The 18,635-nt window shown below is 42.8% G+C and overlaps 1 protein-coding gene across 4 annotated transcripts in view; it reads left to right on the plus strand.

Moving 5' to 3' along the window:
• Window positions 1–18,635, plus strand: part of CDK6 (cyclin dependent kinase 6) — a 262,457-nt gene that overhangs the window by 222,897 nt on the left and 20,925 nt on the right. For all 4 annotated transcript variants that reach the window (XM_070369850.1, XM_070369852.1, XM_070369851.1 and 1 more), the window contains exon 6: window positions 18,030–18,080. In XM_070369850.1, coding sequence (XP_070225951.1) covers window positions 18,030–18,080 — 51 coding nt within the window. The remainder of the gene's footprint in view (window positions 1–18,029; window positions 18,081–18,635) is intronic.

Raw genomic sequence — 18,635 nt, forward strand, 5'->3', positions numbered from 1 at the left:
AGGGAGAAAAAAGGCGAGCTTTGTTAACCAGCGTTATTTCAACAAGCACATCCATATGGTAAGAACTTCCTCTGATGAGTCACCCACAGTTGTCAAACACCAACTTTCCTTTGTTTGACCCGAGCAGAAATAAAAGTCTGTGGAACCATAATACAAGAGTATGAATCATTTAATTGTGTTTTATTCCTATCTGAATTTACATCCGTCACAAACCCACTGTGTCCACCATGAAAAATTGCATTCTTCAAATATCACTGAAAAAAAAATCCTGTTCAAATGCTTCTGTTCTGTCAAGATAGTCTGTGAAATTACTAAGGAATGTTGTGGGCTTTGCTTCCTGTGCTAAATTGTTAAATTATCACACATTATTGGATTCCAACCAAAATATTCTGGATAGGAATATTATATTCATACAGGATACTAGTTGTCTTGACCATTTAGAAAGGAATAAAGGGAAAGGATTTGAACTGTTCCTTGTCGTAAAACAGCAACTCTAAAAGGGTAGGTAGAAATGTGTCTACAAATAATATTTTTTTAATATGTCTTTGATTCTTTTCTTCATAGAGGCTTGAATCATACTCAGTCTCAGCTTTGTTTTGACGGCCAACCACTGTCTTGTCTTTTTTATTCTTGTTCAAACCAAGGACTGTACAGCCAGGATTCCGATCCTGGTCTGAAGTATGATGCCATCTAAGTTTGTTTGAAAGAGACCTTTAGAGATCCCATCTTAACTGCTTCCATATAAAAAGAGAAAAGAAATGATAGTTTGATTTCTTCTAATTAGTTTGCTGTATTTTCCAATTTTTCTACAATACATGTATATTTCATAATCAGAAAAAATTTTATTTTTAAAGTAGCTGCCCATCATTAAACATATAAACACAAAAAGTAAGCCTTTTTAAAAAATTCAACTGGCTCTGAGGTCAGCAGAAATTTATCCTGAGAAAAGAAATGCTAACTTTTGTTGACTGATCACATTAATCTCTCAGTACTAGAGACATATAGATAAACCTCACTGACATCCTGTGGCCAGTGCCCATATTTGTATGCTAAGCAGATTTTTTTTTTTTTTTAAGGAAAAAATGAGAAAATCGGTTTTCCACCATTTGGAGAGTATTTTTAACTAATGATTGAATCCAATTTGAGGGTATTTTTGGATCATTTGTAATACTGTATGAGTGATACTTTTGGTTCCCTTTTGAGAAAAACTCCTTTTTTTTTTTTTTTAATAAGCCACTTCAACCAGTAGACACACATCTTTTGCAGAAATTTTCTAGTGATTATGTTACCCCAAAATCAACATTAAAACTTGCAGCCTTGGAGTATGCATCATTTTGCTGACAGCTGGCTGATGTCAGTATTAGAGTGTTTGCAAGAGAGAGCATGTGCATATGAGCATAGAGGTAATCATAATTATCTGCTCAGAGACACACCCACATGAGAGCCCATAAAACTCTCTTTGGCAGAATTTGTTGTGTCAAAGACAAGACCAGTGGATTCGAAGACTAAAAGGAAGAGTGGTTTGGAAAGCTACATTTTTCTTACCATAACTTTAAGTAATATTTGCTATTGGACTATGTCACTATTCAGTGGGCTTACTTTAGCATTTTCTGCCTTAAGCTCATTGTGTATTGCTTTGATGTCTGCCTATCAGACAGAGAAAACTTGACTCACGCGGGCCGCCTTGGCTCACACAGGTAGTTTGTTTTCCGTGGTATATGTCGCTGCTTAATCACAGCACCTCTCCTACTGCACCTAGGCTGCCGTTGTTTAGTCACTGTTAGTCCAAGTGTTAGTCGCTCAGTTGTATCTGACTCTTGGCGACCCCATGCACTGTAGCCCTCCAGGCTCCTCTGTCCATCGAGTTCTCCAGACAGGAATACTGGAGTGGGTTGCTATTTCCTTCTCCAGGGGATCACACCTGCATCTCCTGGATTGAAGGCAGACTCTTTACCGCTGAGACACCGAGAAAGCCCACTGCACCTAGGTAGCATTCCAGAGGCATTCTCAGCCGGGCTCACAGCCTGTTAGTGTCATCAGTCACACTGGGCAAGACGCACTCTCTTTGCCTTCCTAGATGTGCAGTAGCTCCATCCCAGTCTCTACTGGTGGTCTCCTCTTTAGATTATGCAGGGCTTCCCTGGTGGCTCAGGTGGTGAAGAATCTGCCTGCAATTCAAGAGACCCAGCTTCGATCCCTGGGTTGGGAAGATCCCCCGGAGAAGGGAACGGCAACCCACTCAGTACTCTTGCCTGGAGAATCCCATGGACAAGGAGCCTGGAGGACTACAGGATTGAGAGACCAGCACTCAGATATGCACTTCCCTCAGCCAGTTAAGTTGACCGGGCAGATTAAACCACAGGCGATGCTCTTTCCCTGGGCGAGAGGTATACAGTTTTACAAAGTCTTTTGCTAAAATGGAGTAATAGCAAATTGAATTTAGGTGTGAGGAGGGAGCTACTGAGTGTCTAGTCCCTTATTGTCTAGAAACAGTGAGTTACTAGGAAAACAAGAATGAACTTGTCTCTTTGGACCACTTTCATTCTTACTGTTTTGAGAGATCTCGTTTGTTTACAAAAGACCTCTGAAATAACAAAGATACTTTTTAAAAAATTAGTCTTTTTTTTTTTTTCCTTTTACTATAACTTCTTGTACTGGGTCTCCTGGGTAGGGTCACCAGCCACCCTGGTTTGCCTGGGACAAAGAGGTTTCCCTGGATACAGGATCTTTAGTGCTAAAAGTGGAACCATCCTGGGCATACTGGGTCACTTGATCACCCTGTTCGTGGGTGCCCCCCCACATGGCCAGTATTGAGGAACAGAGGTACCAAGATTCCCACCCAGCCAGCTCCCTCATGTAGGTTTTCTTTCTCTCCCAGGAAGGCACAGTATAAAAAAAGGCTAGGAATTGTGGGACAGAATGATTTTATTATGTGATATGATGAGTTTCTAGTTTGGGTAAGTGATGGTTCTAGTTCACATTTCTGCAGAATGAAGGTAATTGGTAAGCCCTGGCATCTGGTCCCATCACGTCATGGGAAATAGATGGGGAAACAGTGGAAACAGTATCAGACTTTATCTTTGGGGGCTCCAAAATCACTGCAGATGGTGATTGCAGCCAGGAAATTAAAAGACGCTTATTCCTTGGAAGGAAAGTTATGACCAAACTAGAAAGCATGTTAAAAAGCAGAGACATTACTTTGCCAACAAAGGTCCGTCTAGTCAAGGCTATGGTTTTTCCAGTAGTCATGTATGGATGTGAAAGTTGGACTGTGAGGAAAGCTGAGCACCGAAGAATTGATGCTTTTGAACTGTGGTGTTGAAGAAGACTCATGAGAGTCCCTTGGACTGCAAGGAGATCCAACTAGTCCATCCTAAAGGAGATCAGTCCTGGGTGTTCATTGGAAGGACTGATGCTGAGGCTGAAACTCCAGTACTTTGGCCACCTGATGCAAAGAAGTGACTCATTTGAAAAGACCCTGATGCTGGGAAGGATTGAGGGCAGGAAGAGAAGGGGAAGACAGAGGAGATGGTTGGATGGCATCACCGACTCGATGGACATGAGTTTGGGTAAACTCCAGGAGTTGGTGATGGACAGGGAGGCCTTGGCGTGCTGCGGTTCATGGGGTCGAAAAGAGTCGGACACGACTGAGCGACTGAACTGACTGAGCCCAGTTAGTAATTAAAGCCTGGTAGACTACAGTCTATGGGGTAGCAAGAGTCAGACATGACTTAGCAACTAAACCATCACCAATCAATCTCTGGCACTGCTTTTGCCAAGTGTTCCTGGTAATCTCTGATAATCCTTTCTGTGTCTCCACATGCCACCGATCACCCTTGCCCCAAATGATCTTCCAGCATGTCGTCATTAAAGTTTTTCAATACCAAGCCCAACTTAAAATACAGTGCATATTACGCTCGAATTTCCATAAGGGAGGAAGAGAATGACACAGGCTCTGTAGTTATATGAAGAGACAGAAGACCGCCTTCCCCAGGGCACTGAACCTGAGATGTCTGCCTATAAAAGCAGCTTATCGTTCATGGTGAGAGAGGTGATTCCATGGGAAGTCCCAGATCCTGGACTCGCCTCCAGGTTCCTAGTAATTAGTAATACTAATACAAACGCTTTACCCTTGCAAGTTAGCACATCTCAGCTTTGACTCAGAACTCTTTTCCTGGTTCTCAAGCTTTGTTTCAAATGCAAAGTTGTAGTAGTACTTGCTAGTTGTCTGACTTCAGGTTAGACTGAGGATGAAAATGCAGTAATGCAGGGAGTAGCCTAGCCTTTAGAAATGCTCAGTTACTGATCATCTCTCTCCTGCCTTAAGAACTCCCCTGATGGACTGCCCTGGTGGTCCAGTGGTTAAGAATCCCCCTGCCAATGCAAGGGACTTGGGTTCAGTCCCTGGTCTGGGAAGATCCCACATGCCACAAGGCAACTGAGCTCATGTACTGGCCCTACTGGAGCCCGCATGCCTTAGAGCCCAGGCTCTGCAACAAGAGAGGCCAGCACAGCGAGAAACCCATGCGCTGCAACTCAAGAGTAGCACGTGCTCTCCGCAACTAGAGAAAGCCCGTGCGCAGCGTCACAGACCCAGTGCCACTAAAAATAAATAACTAGTAAATTAGTTTTTTTAAAAAACCTTCCCTGATGAGCAGAGTGATTAGACAGCAAGAGATAAGGGAGGCACCGGGTGAGTAACTAACATGTTATTTGGCAAGAACAAGTCTTGGAAATTACATGAAATAAATACTTGAATCCCAGACACAGAATGAGACAAATTTTGTTTGTTGTTCCTATTGGACCAAAACATGCCAGCCCAGCCTTCTAATTTTAAAGGTAGGAGAGGTGTTGTATTTAATAACTTGAGGAAGGAAGTCTTATGGACTGAATGTTTGTGTCCCTTTCAAAATTCAGATGTTCAAGCTCTAACCCCTAATTTGATGTGATTTGGAGATGGGGCCTTTAGGAGTTAATTAGAGTTAGATGAGGTCATGAGGGTGAAGCACCCATGAGGAGATTAGTGCCCTTCTAAAAAGAGACACCGGAGAACTTGGTCTCTCTCTCCATCAAATGAGTGATGCAATGAGAAAGTGGTCTGCAAACCAGGAAGAGGGTCCTCATCAGAAATCGATCATGTTGACACTTTCTTCTAGGACTTCTCAGTCTCCAGAGCTGCAGGGTGTCAACTTCAGTCATTTAAGCTACCCAGCCTACAATTTTGTTATATCAGCCCAAGTACCCTAAGACTAGGAGAAGGGAAAGACAATTCTTTCATTAATTAAGTGTATACAAGAAATAACAGTTTCTGGCAAGTGATAGATACTCAACATTTGTTCAGATGATTAGAAATGACTTTTTTACATCTTAATGACTGCTTAGGCTTTCTTAGTCATGTATAAAATTGACTAAGTCAGTAAAAATATTAATTCATAAGTTTTGTAATGTTTGAGAAATCTCAAGTGTTTGGGTGAGCTCTAGTTTAATTGGCCATTTTGAATCGAAAACCATTGGAGTTTTCCTCTCTCTCTCCCCCTGTCTTTTTCTCTCAAGGAAGTTACTCACAGTCCACTAAATATGAGCCCTCTGTGGAGAAATAAATTATTCACAGCTGGTAACTAGTGAAAATGAATTCAGCTATTTACTTGTAAGGAAATGACCAGGCTGAGTGTCCCCTGCTGTGCACAGACATGGCAGCACCCTGTAGCTTGTGCTCATCTGGTTTTTGCTGTCAGGAGTACCTCCCTTACCGACACAACTTCATCTCAGCTTCTTTTTGCCCCAGTCCTTCCTTTTTTATTACTTGGCCTTTTCATTTTTTTTTTTTTTCCTCCAGCCCTTCTTCCTCTCTGGGCTGGCTTTCTTCAAGCTCCTCTTCCCCCTCCACACCCTCGTTAATCCCTCACTCTCTGTTTCGCCTTTGCTTCCCTTTCTGCACTTTCCCCTTTCTTTGTCTTCCAAGGAGCCCATCCCTGTCCTGCATGCCTTGATGAAGTAAGCCCGCTAGGGCAAAAGTTCTCCCCCCACAGGCCTCTGCTGCTTCTCTGCTGGTTTTGGCAGGCCACGTGGTTTTTAAACACCCACTGTTTGCAGATACTGCCTAGCCCCACAGAGCAGGTAAAACATAAATGGATACAGCGGTAGAAATCAAATCTGGTTTCGGCTCTGACTGTGTATACATCTATTCACACATACGTATCTGTGCAAACACACATGCTCACACTTGAATTACCCAGAGATGAACCAAGGAAGTGAATTTGGAGACGTGCGAGACTGCACCTTATGGAAAGACTAGAGAGGAAAGCCTTCTTGATAGAAGAAACAGTAACCATTCAGTATGTATTTAATGAGTGCCAATTATGGACAGAAAGTTATGTGCCCTAGATATAGAAGCAAGTAGAGGTTGATCCTGTCCTCGGGGAGCTTCTGGTTTGGCTGTAGAGACCAACAAGTAAATGAGGTAGAAGTGGTTAGCCCAGGAGTGGGGAATGAAGAAATGAGATGAACAGATTAAGTACGCGCAATATATGGCAAGTATATGGCAAGCCATGTTGGCGACTTTTCCTTCCGATTTTAAAAAATAACTGATGCTCAGGACTTCACTGGTGGTCCAGTGGCTAAGACTCAACATTCCAATATAGGGTGCCCCAGGTTCAATACAGAGAAGGCAGTGGCACCCCACTCCAGTACTCTTGCCTGGAAAATCCCGTGGACAGAGGAGCCTGTTAGGCTGCAGTCCATGGGGTCTCTAGCAGTCGGACATGAATGAGCGACTTCACTTTCACTTTTCACTTTCATGCATTGGGGAAGGAAATGGCAACCCACTCCAGTGTTCTTGCCTGGAGAATCCCAGGGCCGGGGGAGCCTGGTGGGCTGCCGTCTATGGGGTCGCACAGAGTTGGACACAACTGAAGCGACTTAGCAGCAGCAGCAGGTTCGATATCTGATCAGAGGACTAACTCCCACAGGCCAAAATAAGACCCAGCACAGTCAAATAAAAATAAATGTAAAAAATGTTTAAGTAACTGATGTTCATGAAATAAGGCTTACCACATGGCCCAGTGGTAAAGAATCCACCTACCAAGCAGGAGACATGGGTACAATCCCTGGTTTGGGAAGATCCCCTGGAGAAGGAAATGGCAGCCCACTCCAGTATTCTTGCCTGAAAAATCCCATGGACAAGAGCCTGGTGGACTGTAGTCCACGGGGTTGCAAAGAGTCAGACATGACTGAGTGACCGAGCACATACACATGCTCATAAATGCTTAGTACAAAATAATAGAAAAATGCAGGGGCGAAAAATCACCCATAATATCACCATCCATAGGAAAGCATTAGATAGTTTTCTGAGTGTCTTTTTTAATCCATAGACATTTGGGGGGTTTATTATATAACCCTAATCTGATAAATCAGGTATTTGGGGAGATTCAGATACTAGTAGATTATTCAGAACTTCTAAAGCACTTCTCTCCAAACGAGTACATGATTGAATATATGGGAGAAGAAATGTCTATCACTGAACTTTAATACCATGTACTTTCCATATATTTAGCCCTAAAGCAGTTTTCTTAGCAGTTTTTCTTTTTCGGTCCTGAATCTGTAATGTTTGCTTGGAAATATAATTTAACCACTTTTTAAAAACAGCTTTATTGACCTATAACTCACATACCATGCAATTCACCAATAACAATTTTATAGTTCAGTGGTTTTTAGTGCAGGGTATCCAGAGAGCTGTGCAACTGTCACCGCAGTGAGTGTTAGGAGTATCTTCATCACTAAAAAGAAGCCCCATACTTATTAGCAGTCGCTTCTCCTTTCCCCACAGGGCCCTGTCCTAGGCAACCACTGGTCTACTTTCTGACTCTCTAGATGTGTCTCTTCTATATAAATGGAATCACACAGCACGTCGTATTCCGTGACTCACTTCCTTTATTCGGCATAATGTTTTCAAGGGTCAGCCACATTATAGCAGCATTTCATTCCTTTTTATGACTGAATGATACTCCAGTGTATGGCAGTATCACATTCTGTTTAGCCCTTTATCAGTTGATGGACATCTGGGTACTTTCTTCTTTTTGGTTATTATGAATATGAATATGCTTTGTACATTCATGTACAATTTTTTTGTAAGGACATGTGTCCTTACAGTTTTTTGTAAGGACATTTCAGTACTCTTGGGTGTATGTCTAGGTGTCATTTTTAACTTCACTGATAACAGCTTTAAAACTGAACATGAGTTACAAGTATAAAAGAGCAGACATTCTTCTGGGTAATATTTTCCGAAAGGTCATTTTATGAACATGGAAAATTCCTCTACTAGTCAAGAAAGATAGCAGTTAAAGCATAACTGCAGGTCAAATGCAGGTTACAGAGGTGTTCTGTAGGGTGATCCATGACACGCTCGTCTTTTTAGTACGATGAAAGTATTGTAACTAATAATACTTTGATCTTCTATTATGCATGAATCATTTCCTTCCTATAACAGACATATCACCATACATGTCTTGTCTGCTAGAAAACATATCCTACTTCTAAACATTACTTTGCACCGTCCATTGAGATTATGAATAATATTTACATGTTCTTTTAGTTGTTTGTTTTAAAAGGCATGTAGTCTGAAACTCGCTCCCCTTTTGTAATTTGACCCAAGAAAATTCACTTCACTGATAATGGTGAGCAAGTTTTTTGCTAAACTTACATTCAGAAGAGGAAAGGATATTGCCAATTCAAAATGAGTTAATCTGCACTAGGAAAATTTGACATTCGCTTTTTATTTTCTTGATGATAAAAGTGTTCAGAGTTTTAACAGATGTGCCTGCTAAGTCGCTTCAGTCGTGTCCAACTCTTTGCGACCCCAGGGACTGTAGCCCGCCAGGCTCCTCTGTTCATGGGATTCTCCAGGCAAGGATACTGGAGTGGGCTGCCATTTCCTTCTCCAGGGGACCTTCTCGACCCAGAGATCCAACCCGTGTCTCTTGCGTCTTCTGCACTGGGAGGCAGGTTCTTTACCACTAGTACCACCTGGAAGCCCCATTACAGATGCAGAGAATATATAGTGACTCCAGAGGAAGGACTGTTAGGTTTGACTTGGGCAACCACCACACTGACAGACGTCCTCTTCCTTTCTTACACATCATGCTAAATATTTTACCTTATCATCTGTGAGTAAGTCTGAGAAAGCTGCGTATTTAGCCGCTCTTCATTATGGGTCTACTATAAGCTGGACATTTTTACAGATGAAGCAATCAAGGTTTAAAGAGGCTCAATGACTTTGCTAAGGCCTTACAGGGAGAAGTGGCTGAGTAGGGGTTCACACCCAAAACAGTCTATCGCCAAAGTCTATGCCCTTTCTCCAGTCAGCATATATTCTGAGAAATCAACATGGTGAAGGGCTGGGGGGAGTATTAAGGCTTGCATGTGTGCATGCTGAGTCGTGTCCAACTTTGTGACCCCATGGGCTATAGCCCACCAGCTTCCTCTGTCCATGGGGATTCTCCAGGCAAGAACCTGGAATGGATTACCATGTCCTCCTCAAGGGGCTCTTCCTGACTCAGGGATCAAACTCTCATCTCTTAGGTCTCCTGCACTGGCAGGCAGGTTCTTTACCACTAGCACCACTTGGAAGCCCATGTTAAGGCTTAACCTCTCACAAATTTAAGAAAGCCTTAGAGAAATCCTTGGTTTAAAAAAAAAACCCAAGGTCTACATTTATTTTGGCACAACGGTGATTTTATGGAAAGGAAAATGACTGCTATGGTTTGAAATAAATGCAATTTGCCATTGTATTTTGTAGTAATCTCCCTTTGGTTGGGAAAAAGAGAAAAAAATGTATATGTATAAATGAAAATGTATGCCTTTCATAGAATTTATTTTATCAGCATTAACTATTATCAAGTATAATGATGAAGAAAGATATTCAAATACTCAGAAATCATGTAAAATCCTCTTTTATAAAAACATAGCCATGTTCAGTTTCAGATGTTTTCCTCCAGATATTACGTGTCTTGTCAAATAAGTTGGCTTCAAACGGTAGCATGGGCAAAGTCCTTCTGGAAGTTTATCTGGGAATTCAAAATAGAAGGAGGCTCAGGGGCATGAGAAACAGAAGGAGAGTTTATGCAATAGACCGTAAAAGTTCCAAAGACTGTGGAGAAAATCTTTTGGAGAAAAAGGAGGCTCATAAATGAGAGGAAGAGAAAAGGGATGTAGGCATAAAATTGGAAATGAATTCATAAAAGTTAGATTGAACAAAGGTCCTTAAATAACATTTCCACTGTTCCCCAACCACTTGGTTAAACTACTGAAAAGTATTATGACTAGCAATCCCACTACTGGTCAGATACCCAAAGCAAACCCTAATTCAAAAACATACATGTACCCCAGTGTTCACAGGAGCACTCTTTACATTAGCCAAGACACAGAAGCAACCTAACTGTCCATCGACATAGAAATGGATAAAGAAGAGGTGGTACATATATACAATGGAATATTACTCAGCCATTAAAAGGAACTGTAGGTTTTTATATAGTAAAAAGCGTAAAAGTTACCTTAAGTAATGTTCTGTATAATAAAAGGATTTTTTAACATGTTAATCCAGTAAAGCAACTGCACTCTTTATTTTTGGACGTTTTTGGTAATAATAATCTTTCTATTTCATTAATTAACCTCCCACCCCAAAATATGTATATAGGAATTCTTTTTAAAAATATAAAGACAGGCTTCAGATTTCCTACCTTCAACAGAATATCTCTGTTGATAACTATGTTTTTAAGTAATTAGTCCAAAATAATTCATATGTCACCTGAGAGTCTTATGTCCAAAATCGGACAAAATAGGATAGCTTTGTGGGTCTCTCCCTGCTCCCACAGTGATTTTTTTTTAATGTATGACTATCTTTAAAAAAAACTATTTATCTAATTTACTTATATAGCTGTGCTGGGTCTTAAGTTGTAACATTCGAACTCTTAGTTGTGGCATATGGGATCTAGTTCCCTAAGCAGGGATCAAGCCCAGTCCCCTGCATTGGGAGAGTGGAGCCTTAGCCACTGGGCCACCAGGGAAGTCCCCGTATGATTTTATCTTTGATGAGGCTCTGTCTCATGAATATAAGAGAGCGTTCCTTTTCCATTTTCATTCTTCAAGGGGAGCCTCTATAAGTACACCCTAGGATTTTCACAAGAGGTAGATTCTTAGGCAGTGGGAAGAAGCAGCGTTTAAAATTCCTGTGGCCCTCCTCAGGTTGTCTCTATCTGCCCACCTCTATCTTAGTCTCAGTCTTCCAGTCTTCCTGTGTCTTTTATTCTCCCCTGTCTTGCTCCTTCAACCCTTTACTTCCTTCCCACTTAACTCTAGTTTATGGTAATAAAGAACCAACCAGTCTGACTCATACATGTGTGTGTGTTAGCAACTGTTCAAGGCAGTAATCACTAAACCAAAGATTATGATCAAAGATTATGTTCATATTTGTCCACCTAAAATATGCCATAAATTATATGAATTGAAGCCTATTTATCTCGGCTAATCTGAAGGAGGAAGAAATATTCAAAATAATCTCTATGAAAATATCAGTCCTGTATGTTTCTTCAGTTCGTGGTGCATGCATACTGAATACGGCTGACACTTACCAAAGAGCCTTATTTAAAGATAGAATAAGGTCCTTGTTAGTCACTCAGTCACATCTGACTCCTTGAGAACCCATGAACTGAAGCCCACCAGGCTTCTCTGTCCATGGGTTTATCCAGGCAGGAATACTGGAGTGTGTTGCCATTCCCTTCTCCAGGGGATCTTCTCGACCCAAGGATTGAACCTGGGTCTCCTGCATTGCAGATGGATTCTTTACCATCTGAGCCACCAGGGAAACACCAGGGAAAGTCCTTAGGGAGATCTTATTCTCACATCTCCATACGCCACCGTAGCACAGCCAGGAGTTCATCATGATGAAAAGTTTCATCTCTCCTCTAAACCCATTGTCCTTCTCCATGATCCTGATGTACGTAGCATCCTTTATCATAAAACCAGCTCATACAGACTATTCCAAATTTTCAGCCAAAAACTGAATAGGTGATTTTAAGAATTTGATCACATGACCAACCTCTTGGCCAGCTGAGAGTACCAGTTCCAGTTAGGCCTAATGCCCCTTCTCTTGTCTTGTGACTATTTCTTTGCCTATGAAGATCCATAGATCCGATTTATAGAAGCTAAATTGCCAGCAGTCAGAGTCAGTCGCTCCGTATAACTCAAGCCAACCCACATCTGCTGCAAAGACAAGTTAATAGACCTCAGAATCGCACACCAAGACTTCCTAAGATGGCAAGGGCAATTTGAGTTCTACACCGTTTTGTAGCCCCTGAGTTTCTAGTATGCCCTGTTTAGCATGTTTTTCTGAGTACTCACAGAAGATTGGTTATGATCCAGCCCTTCTGCTTGCTACCCTCATTAAAGGAAGCCAAAGTGATGAGCCAGTCCTAACGCAACAATGCAGGGCACTTTTCACTTCATGGGCCAAGTCCAACCAATAGAGATAAGACTACAAGTTCTTACAATATGGTAGACGACCTGCCTTGAAAGTCCTCTGTTAAAACACGTAGCAAATGTAAGATAAGATAGAGCGAGCTCAAGTACATAGTGGAACCAGCAAAAAAAAAAAAAAAAAAGTTAGAATATTGCCAAGGGACAAAAACAAGAGGCGAGCTAAGAACCAAAACAGTAAGGACAAGAGCCACTACCGTTACAGCCGAGCTTCAGGCTGAGGTCTCGGAACCCACCTCTACGAAGCAGACGTTCTTACGCCTTTGCCTGGAAACATCCGTTCAAGTTAATCTGCTTTGTTTGTTTCCCAATAGCTATGCCAACATACTTATTTTAAACTGCTCCATAATCCTCACAAGTAATTTCACTCATGCTTGTGGGTACCAGTCTTTTTCATGAAGGGTGAGGGGCTTGGCATGTTGACATAGCAACTTAACCAGCTCAGCAGATTAGACTGATGCTGCTGGTGCCTCTGAGCTTGCTGACCTGGCACCCTCACCTCTCCAGCCATCTCAGATACTTGCTTAACAAGGAGGGGACTTTTGTTCCTGTTCCCAAACCTAGTGCCAGCCATACTTAGCTTTATATGTTTATACTTTTAATATTAAGGAAATAGGTGAGTGTGAAAAGAAAGAGACCTGTTGATTCTGTGTGACTTGAGTTCTGTGCTTTCCAAAGAATTAAAAGATGATGTATCCACGAAGATGTGTGAGCTAAACAGCTATAAAAGATTGGGCTATAGGAAGAATTTAAAGATCTAGAAGGGCCATCGATCAGTACGTTTTTATGAAGAGGATAGAAAGCCTTGATCTGGTGAATTGCTTTGTTCCTTGTTCAGGTAGAGCAAGAATTTAAAGGTAGTTGGACGCTTGCAAAGCAATGTAAGAATCCCATAGACAGACTTCCCTGGTAGTCTAGTGGTTAAGAATCCACCTGCCAACGCAGGGGACATGGGTTCAATCCCTGGTCCAGGACGATTCCACATGCCAAGGGGCAACTAAACCTTCACGCCACAAGTACTGCATGAGTCCACGTGCCCTAGAGCCCAAGCTCCGCAACAAGAGAAGCCCGCACAGTGAGAAGCCCCCAGCTACTGCGTGAGTCCACGTGCCCTAGAGCCCGAGCTCCACAAGAGAAGCCCCCACAGTGAGAAGCCCTAGCACTGCAAGTAGAGAAAGCCAATGTGCAGCAGCGAAGACCCAAAACAGCCATTAATAAACAAACAAATAATCTTTTATAAAAACTCATAGGCACTCACTTACAAGACATCAGGTTCTCTACAAAGTGCTCGTCAGGGGCCCCTGAGCTGCTTCACCCCAGAGGCTCAGCTAAAGTGACTGTCTGTGATTGCAGAGAACATAAGTAACCAAAATCAAAATATTACAACGTAGTAATGAAGCATCCGGGCTTTGGGGCAGAGCAGACCTGGTTTAAAATTTTAAGTCTGCAATTTGTTATAAGTGCTTAGGTAAGTCATGAAACTTCTCCAGTCCTCAGTTTCCTCATCAGAAAATAGGGATGATAGTAATACTGTCTTGCTCCTAAAGTTTTTGTGAGAATTAAATGAGATGATGTTAGGGCAGCCCGTGGCACTATGTCAGATACGACACCAGTACTGTATAAATCATAGCTGTTAAGAGTCCATTATTGAGCTTTTCAGAAACTTTCACTTCTCACCTTGCTATCTTGTAAGACTTCTGGATGTCTTTTAGAACCCAACCCATAACTTCTTTAATGTTTATTTATTTGGCAGTGCCAGGTCTTAGTTGCAGTTTTTAGTTGCGGGAAGCAAACTCTTTGTTGCGTTGTGTGGGGTCTAATTCCCTAACTAGGGATCGAACCCAGGCCCACTGCCCTGGGAGCATGGCATCTCAATCACTGGGCGACCAGGGAATCCCGCCAACTCCAAAATTCTTTACTAATTTGGCTGCGTTAGTGGTGTCTGTGTTAGTTCGCTAGGGTTGCTGCAACAAAATGCTGAAGACTTGCATGGCTTCGACGACAGAAGTTTGTTTTCTGACAGTTCTGGAGGCTGAAAGCCCAGGATCAAGGTGTCAGACAGTTGGGTTTCTCTGCGAGCGCTCTCCTTGGCTCACCTTCTGCTGTGTGCTCATGTTATCACTTCTCTGTGGGCACGTGTGCCTCTTGATTCCTCATCTCAGAAGGACTCCACTCAGGCCGGATTGGAGCCCATCCTTGTGACCTCATTTGAACTTACCTATCACTTTAAATTGGACTTCCCTGGTGGCTCAGATGGTGAAGAATCCCCTGCAGTGCAGGAGACCCGGGTTCAATGCCTGGGTCAGGAAGATCCCCTGGAGAAGGAATGGCAACCTACTGCAGTATTCTTACCTGGAAAGCTCCATGGACAGAGGAGCTTGGCAGGCCACTGTCCATGGGGTCACAAAGAGTCAGACACAACTGAGTGACACTTTAAAGACTATACCTAAATACAGTCTCATTCTGAGGCACTGGGGTTGAGCTTCACCATGAATTGGGGGTCGGAGGGGAGCGAACACTATCTAACCCATGACGTCACAAATAAATTATCTTACACTGCATTTGAAAATAACCATTTTTGAGAATTCCCTAGTGCCCAGTGGTTAGGACTCCACATGTCCACAGAAGGGGCCACCGGTTTGATCCCTGGTCTGGGAATTAAGATCTCGCAAGTTGTGGTGTGGCTAAAAATAAAACAAATGAAAAGAATGATTTTCAAGAACAATGGCCTGGATGGAAAGGATGGTTGAGGAATTTTAAGGTGTCTTCTAGCTACTAAACTGCAGTGAGTTTGCAGGGGTCTGCTTATATAGCAAGTTAATTTATTGTCTGTAAAAATATTTAAGAGGTCCAGTTTAAGGCCTTATAATTGATATGTAATATTTTTAAAATATCTCTGATAATAGGCAGCACGTATTTTTAAAAACACATGGCTGTTGAAAAATACCTTTTGGTGTCGTTCATTGAACCAGGAGTTAGGGAACTTTTACGTGTGTACCATGGGATATGTAAAATAAGATATGTATTAACTGGACACCGGTTCAGGTAAAGCGCTAGGTCAAAGGTTAGGGGACAAACCTAGAAAACTCCCTGCTCTCTGCTTAAGAAAGTGCCAGAAATGTCCCCAAGTGACTTCACTTGTCCCCAGGTAAGTTGTCAGTTAAATGCTCGGTGTAGATAATAAGGCTTGCGTGTTCACGATTGCCTCTGAAGCCCAGAGTTAGGATTTTGAACTTGTCATAGTTAGCTGTCATAAAACTGGGAGAAAGGGATGTGGTATGATGAGAAAAAACAGCCCCATAGGTAGCTCACTGTAGCATTCCAGACAAGTGGAAGGAGAGAGACCCATGAAGAAGTACTGTGATAGCAGAGTGATATTAAGGAAAGGCGCTCCACCAGAAAACTAATTTACAGTTACCAAAGGGAAAAGTGAGGAGGAAGGGATACATCAGGAGTATGCGTTTAGCAGATACAAGCGACTATACATAAAAGAGATGTGGACCTACTGTATACCACAGGGAACTATAGTCAATGTCTTGTAATAACCTATAATGGAAAATAATTTAAAAATATGTTTATATACATGCTGGGCTTCCCCAGTTGCTCAGCGAGAAAGAACCCACCTGCACACTGTTTACAATAGATAGGACGTGGAAGCAACCTAGATGTCCATCGGCAGACAAATGGATAAGGATGTTGTGGTATATATACACAATGGAATATCACTCAGCTATAAAAAAGAACGTATTTGAGTCAGTTCTAATGAGGTGGATGAAACTGGAGCCTATTAAACTGAGTGAAGTAAGTCAGAAAAAGAAACACCAATACAGTATATTAATGCATATATATGGAATTTAGGAAAACAGTAACATCGGTCCTATATGCAAGACAGCAAAAGAGACACAGATGTAAAGAACAGACTTTTGGACTCTGTGGGAGAAGGCAAGGGTGGGATGATTTGAGAGAATAGCATTGAAACGTGTATATTACCATATGTGAAATAGATGACCAGTGCAAGTTTGATCCATGAAGCAGGGCACTCAAAGCCGGTGCTCTGGGACAACCCAGAGGGATGGAGTAGGGAAGGGAAGTGGGAGAGGGGTTCAGGATGGGGGGACACATGTGCACCCAAGTGTGATTCATGTCGGTGTATGGCAAAAACACCACAATGTTGTCAAGAAGTTATCCTCCAATTAAATAAATGAAATTTAAAAAAAGAATCTGCCTGCAATGCAGGAGACCCGGGTTCAATCCCTGGGTTGGGAAGATCCCCTGGAAAAGGAAATGGCAACCCACTCCAGTATTTTTACCTGGAGAATCCTATGGACAGAGGAGCCTGGAGGGCTACAGTCCTTGGGGTCACAGAAGGTCAGGCATGACTGAAGCGACTGAGCATGCACACATGCACACATATATACGTTCATACATGTATATATATAGAGAGAGAGAGAGTTGGAAAACTTTGCTGTATGCTTGAAACTAATATTATAAATCAACTATACTTCAGTTCGGAGAAGGCAATGGCACCCCACTCCAGTACTCTTGCCTGGAAAATCCCATGGATGGAGGAGCCTGGTAGGCTGCAGTCCATGGGGTCGCGAATAGTCGGATACGACTGAGTGACTTCACTTTCACTTGTCACTTTCATGCACTGGAGAAGGAAATGGCAACCCACTCCAGTGTTCTTGCCTGGAGAATCCCAGGGACGGGGGCGCCTGGTGGGCTACCGCCTATGGGGTCGCACAGAGTCGGACACGACTGAAGCGACTTAGCAGCAGCAGCATACTTCAGTTACAGAAAAAGGAAGGGTGCTCTGGGAAGGATCTGACCAAAATAATTTCAAAGAATTCCACATACCTCTGCTTTGAGACTAAGATAGTGACGGGTTCCATCCGATCCCACAGTTAGACAGGACTTTGAAGCCAGGGCCTGTATATGATGGTGGCAGTGTTGTTACAGTGACTAAGACTAGGATACTCAGGATGGGCTTCCCTGGTGGCCCAGTGGTTAAGAATCCACCTGCCAAGCCAGGGGATATGCATTCAATCCCTACTCCGGGAAGCTCCCACATGCCACAGAGCAGCTAAGCCTGTGCACTGCAGCTGCGGAGCCCACGTGCTGCAAGTACTGAAGCCCCCTCAGCCTAGAGCCCGTGCTCCGCAACAAGAGAAGCCTGAGCACCGCAACTAGAGAGCAGCCCCTGCTCACCGCAGCTAGAGAAAGCCCACACGCATTAACAAAGACCCAGCACAACCAAAACTAAAAATAAACAAGTAAAAAATTAAAAAGAGAAAAGGATACCCAGCATGGGAGTGAGGCACCACCGGATATTCCGGAGCAATCCTTACCGTAAGGAGAATGCAAGAAAAACCTTCATTTACAAAAGGTTACTTATTCCCCACCCAAAGAATATGTTGATTTCTGTTAAATAATCATCAGGACAAACTGGACTGAAATGTAACTGGAGAAAATTCCTTGTTTAATGTGTGTCTTTCTTTCAGGCCGCTTTTTCGTGGAAGTTCAGATGTCGACCAACTAGGAAAAATCTTGGAGTAAGTAGTACCTGTGATTTTACATCCGTGTCTGTAGCATTAGAACATTTACGTTGACCTTCCTCTGACGTTCATATAACACGTTTATCTCTTGTCTCTCCTACCCCAAGCTGCTGCTGCAGACAGTGTTACTATTTGTGTGGTGAGTGGGGATGTGGTAGACGTGCCGTTTCGTGCAGAGCCCGTCACGACGTGTGGCCTGACTGCTCTGCCCTGGAAGCCTGTGTGTTGCTCGTGTGGCTCCTTTGGCAGCTCCCCTTTGCTTGGCTGAGCTCCCGTTCTTTAGTTCTGTTGTGTTGTCTGCTTGGGGTCTTTTCAGATGCTTCCACCATCAGAGGGCGGGGTGCTCAGTGGCCTGGTAACCCATCCTTATTCACTGGGCTTCATGTCCCCATTGAACATCCTGTAATCAGCCAGGTTGGCTTTGCATTGTTTGGTTTTGTGTTCCTGGGCAAAGGATGGTCTGCTACTCAATTGACTTCTCTTTGGAACACTGAAAAAGGAAATGAGAATCCTAGGTTCCATCCCTCTGTCTGTGGCTAAAGAGCTATGCAG

Source organism: Bos mutus, chromosome 4, assembly GCF_027580195.1.
Source record: "Bos mutus isolate GX-2022 chromosome 4, NWIPB_WYAK_1.1, whole genome shotgun sequence".
Lineage (NCBI taxonomy): Eukaryota > Metazoa > Chordata > Mammalia > Artiodactyla > Bovidae > Bos > Bos mutus.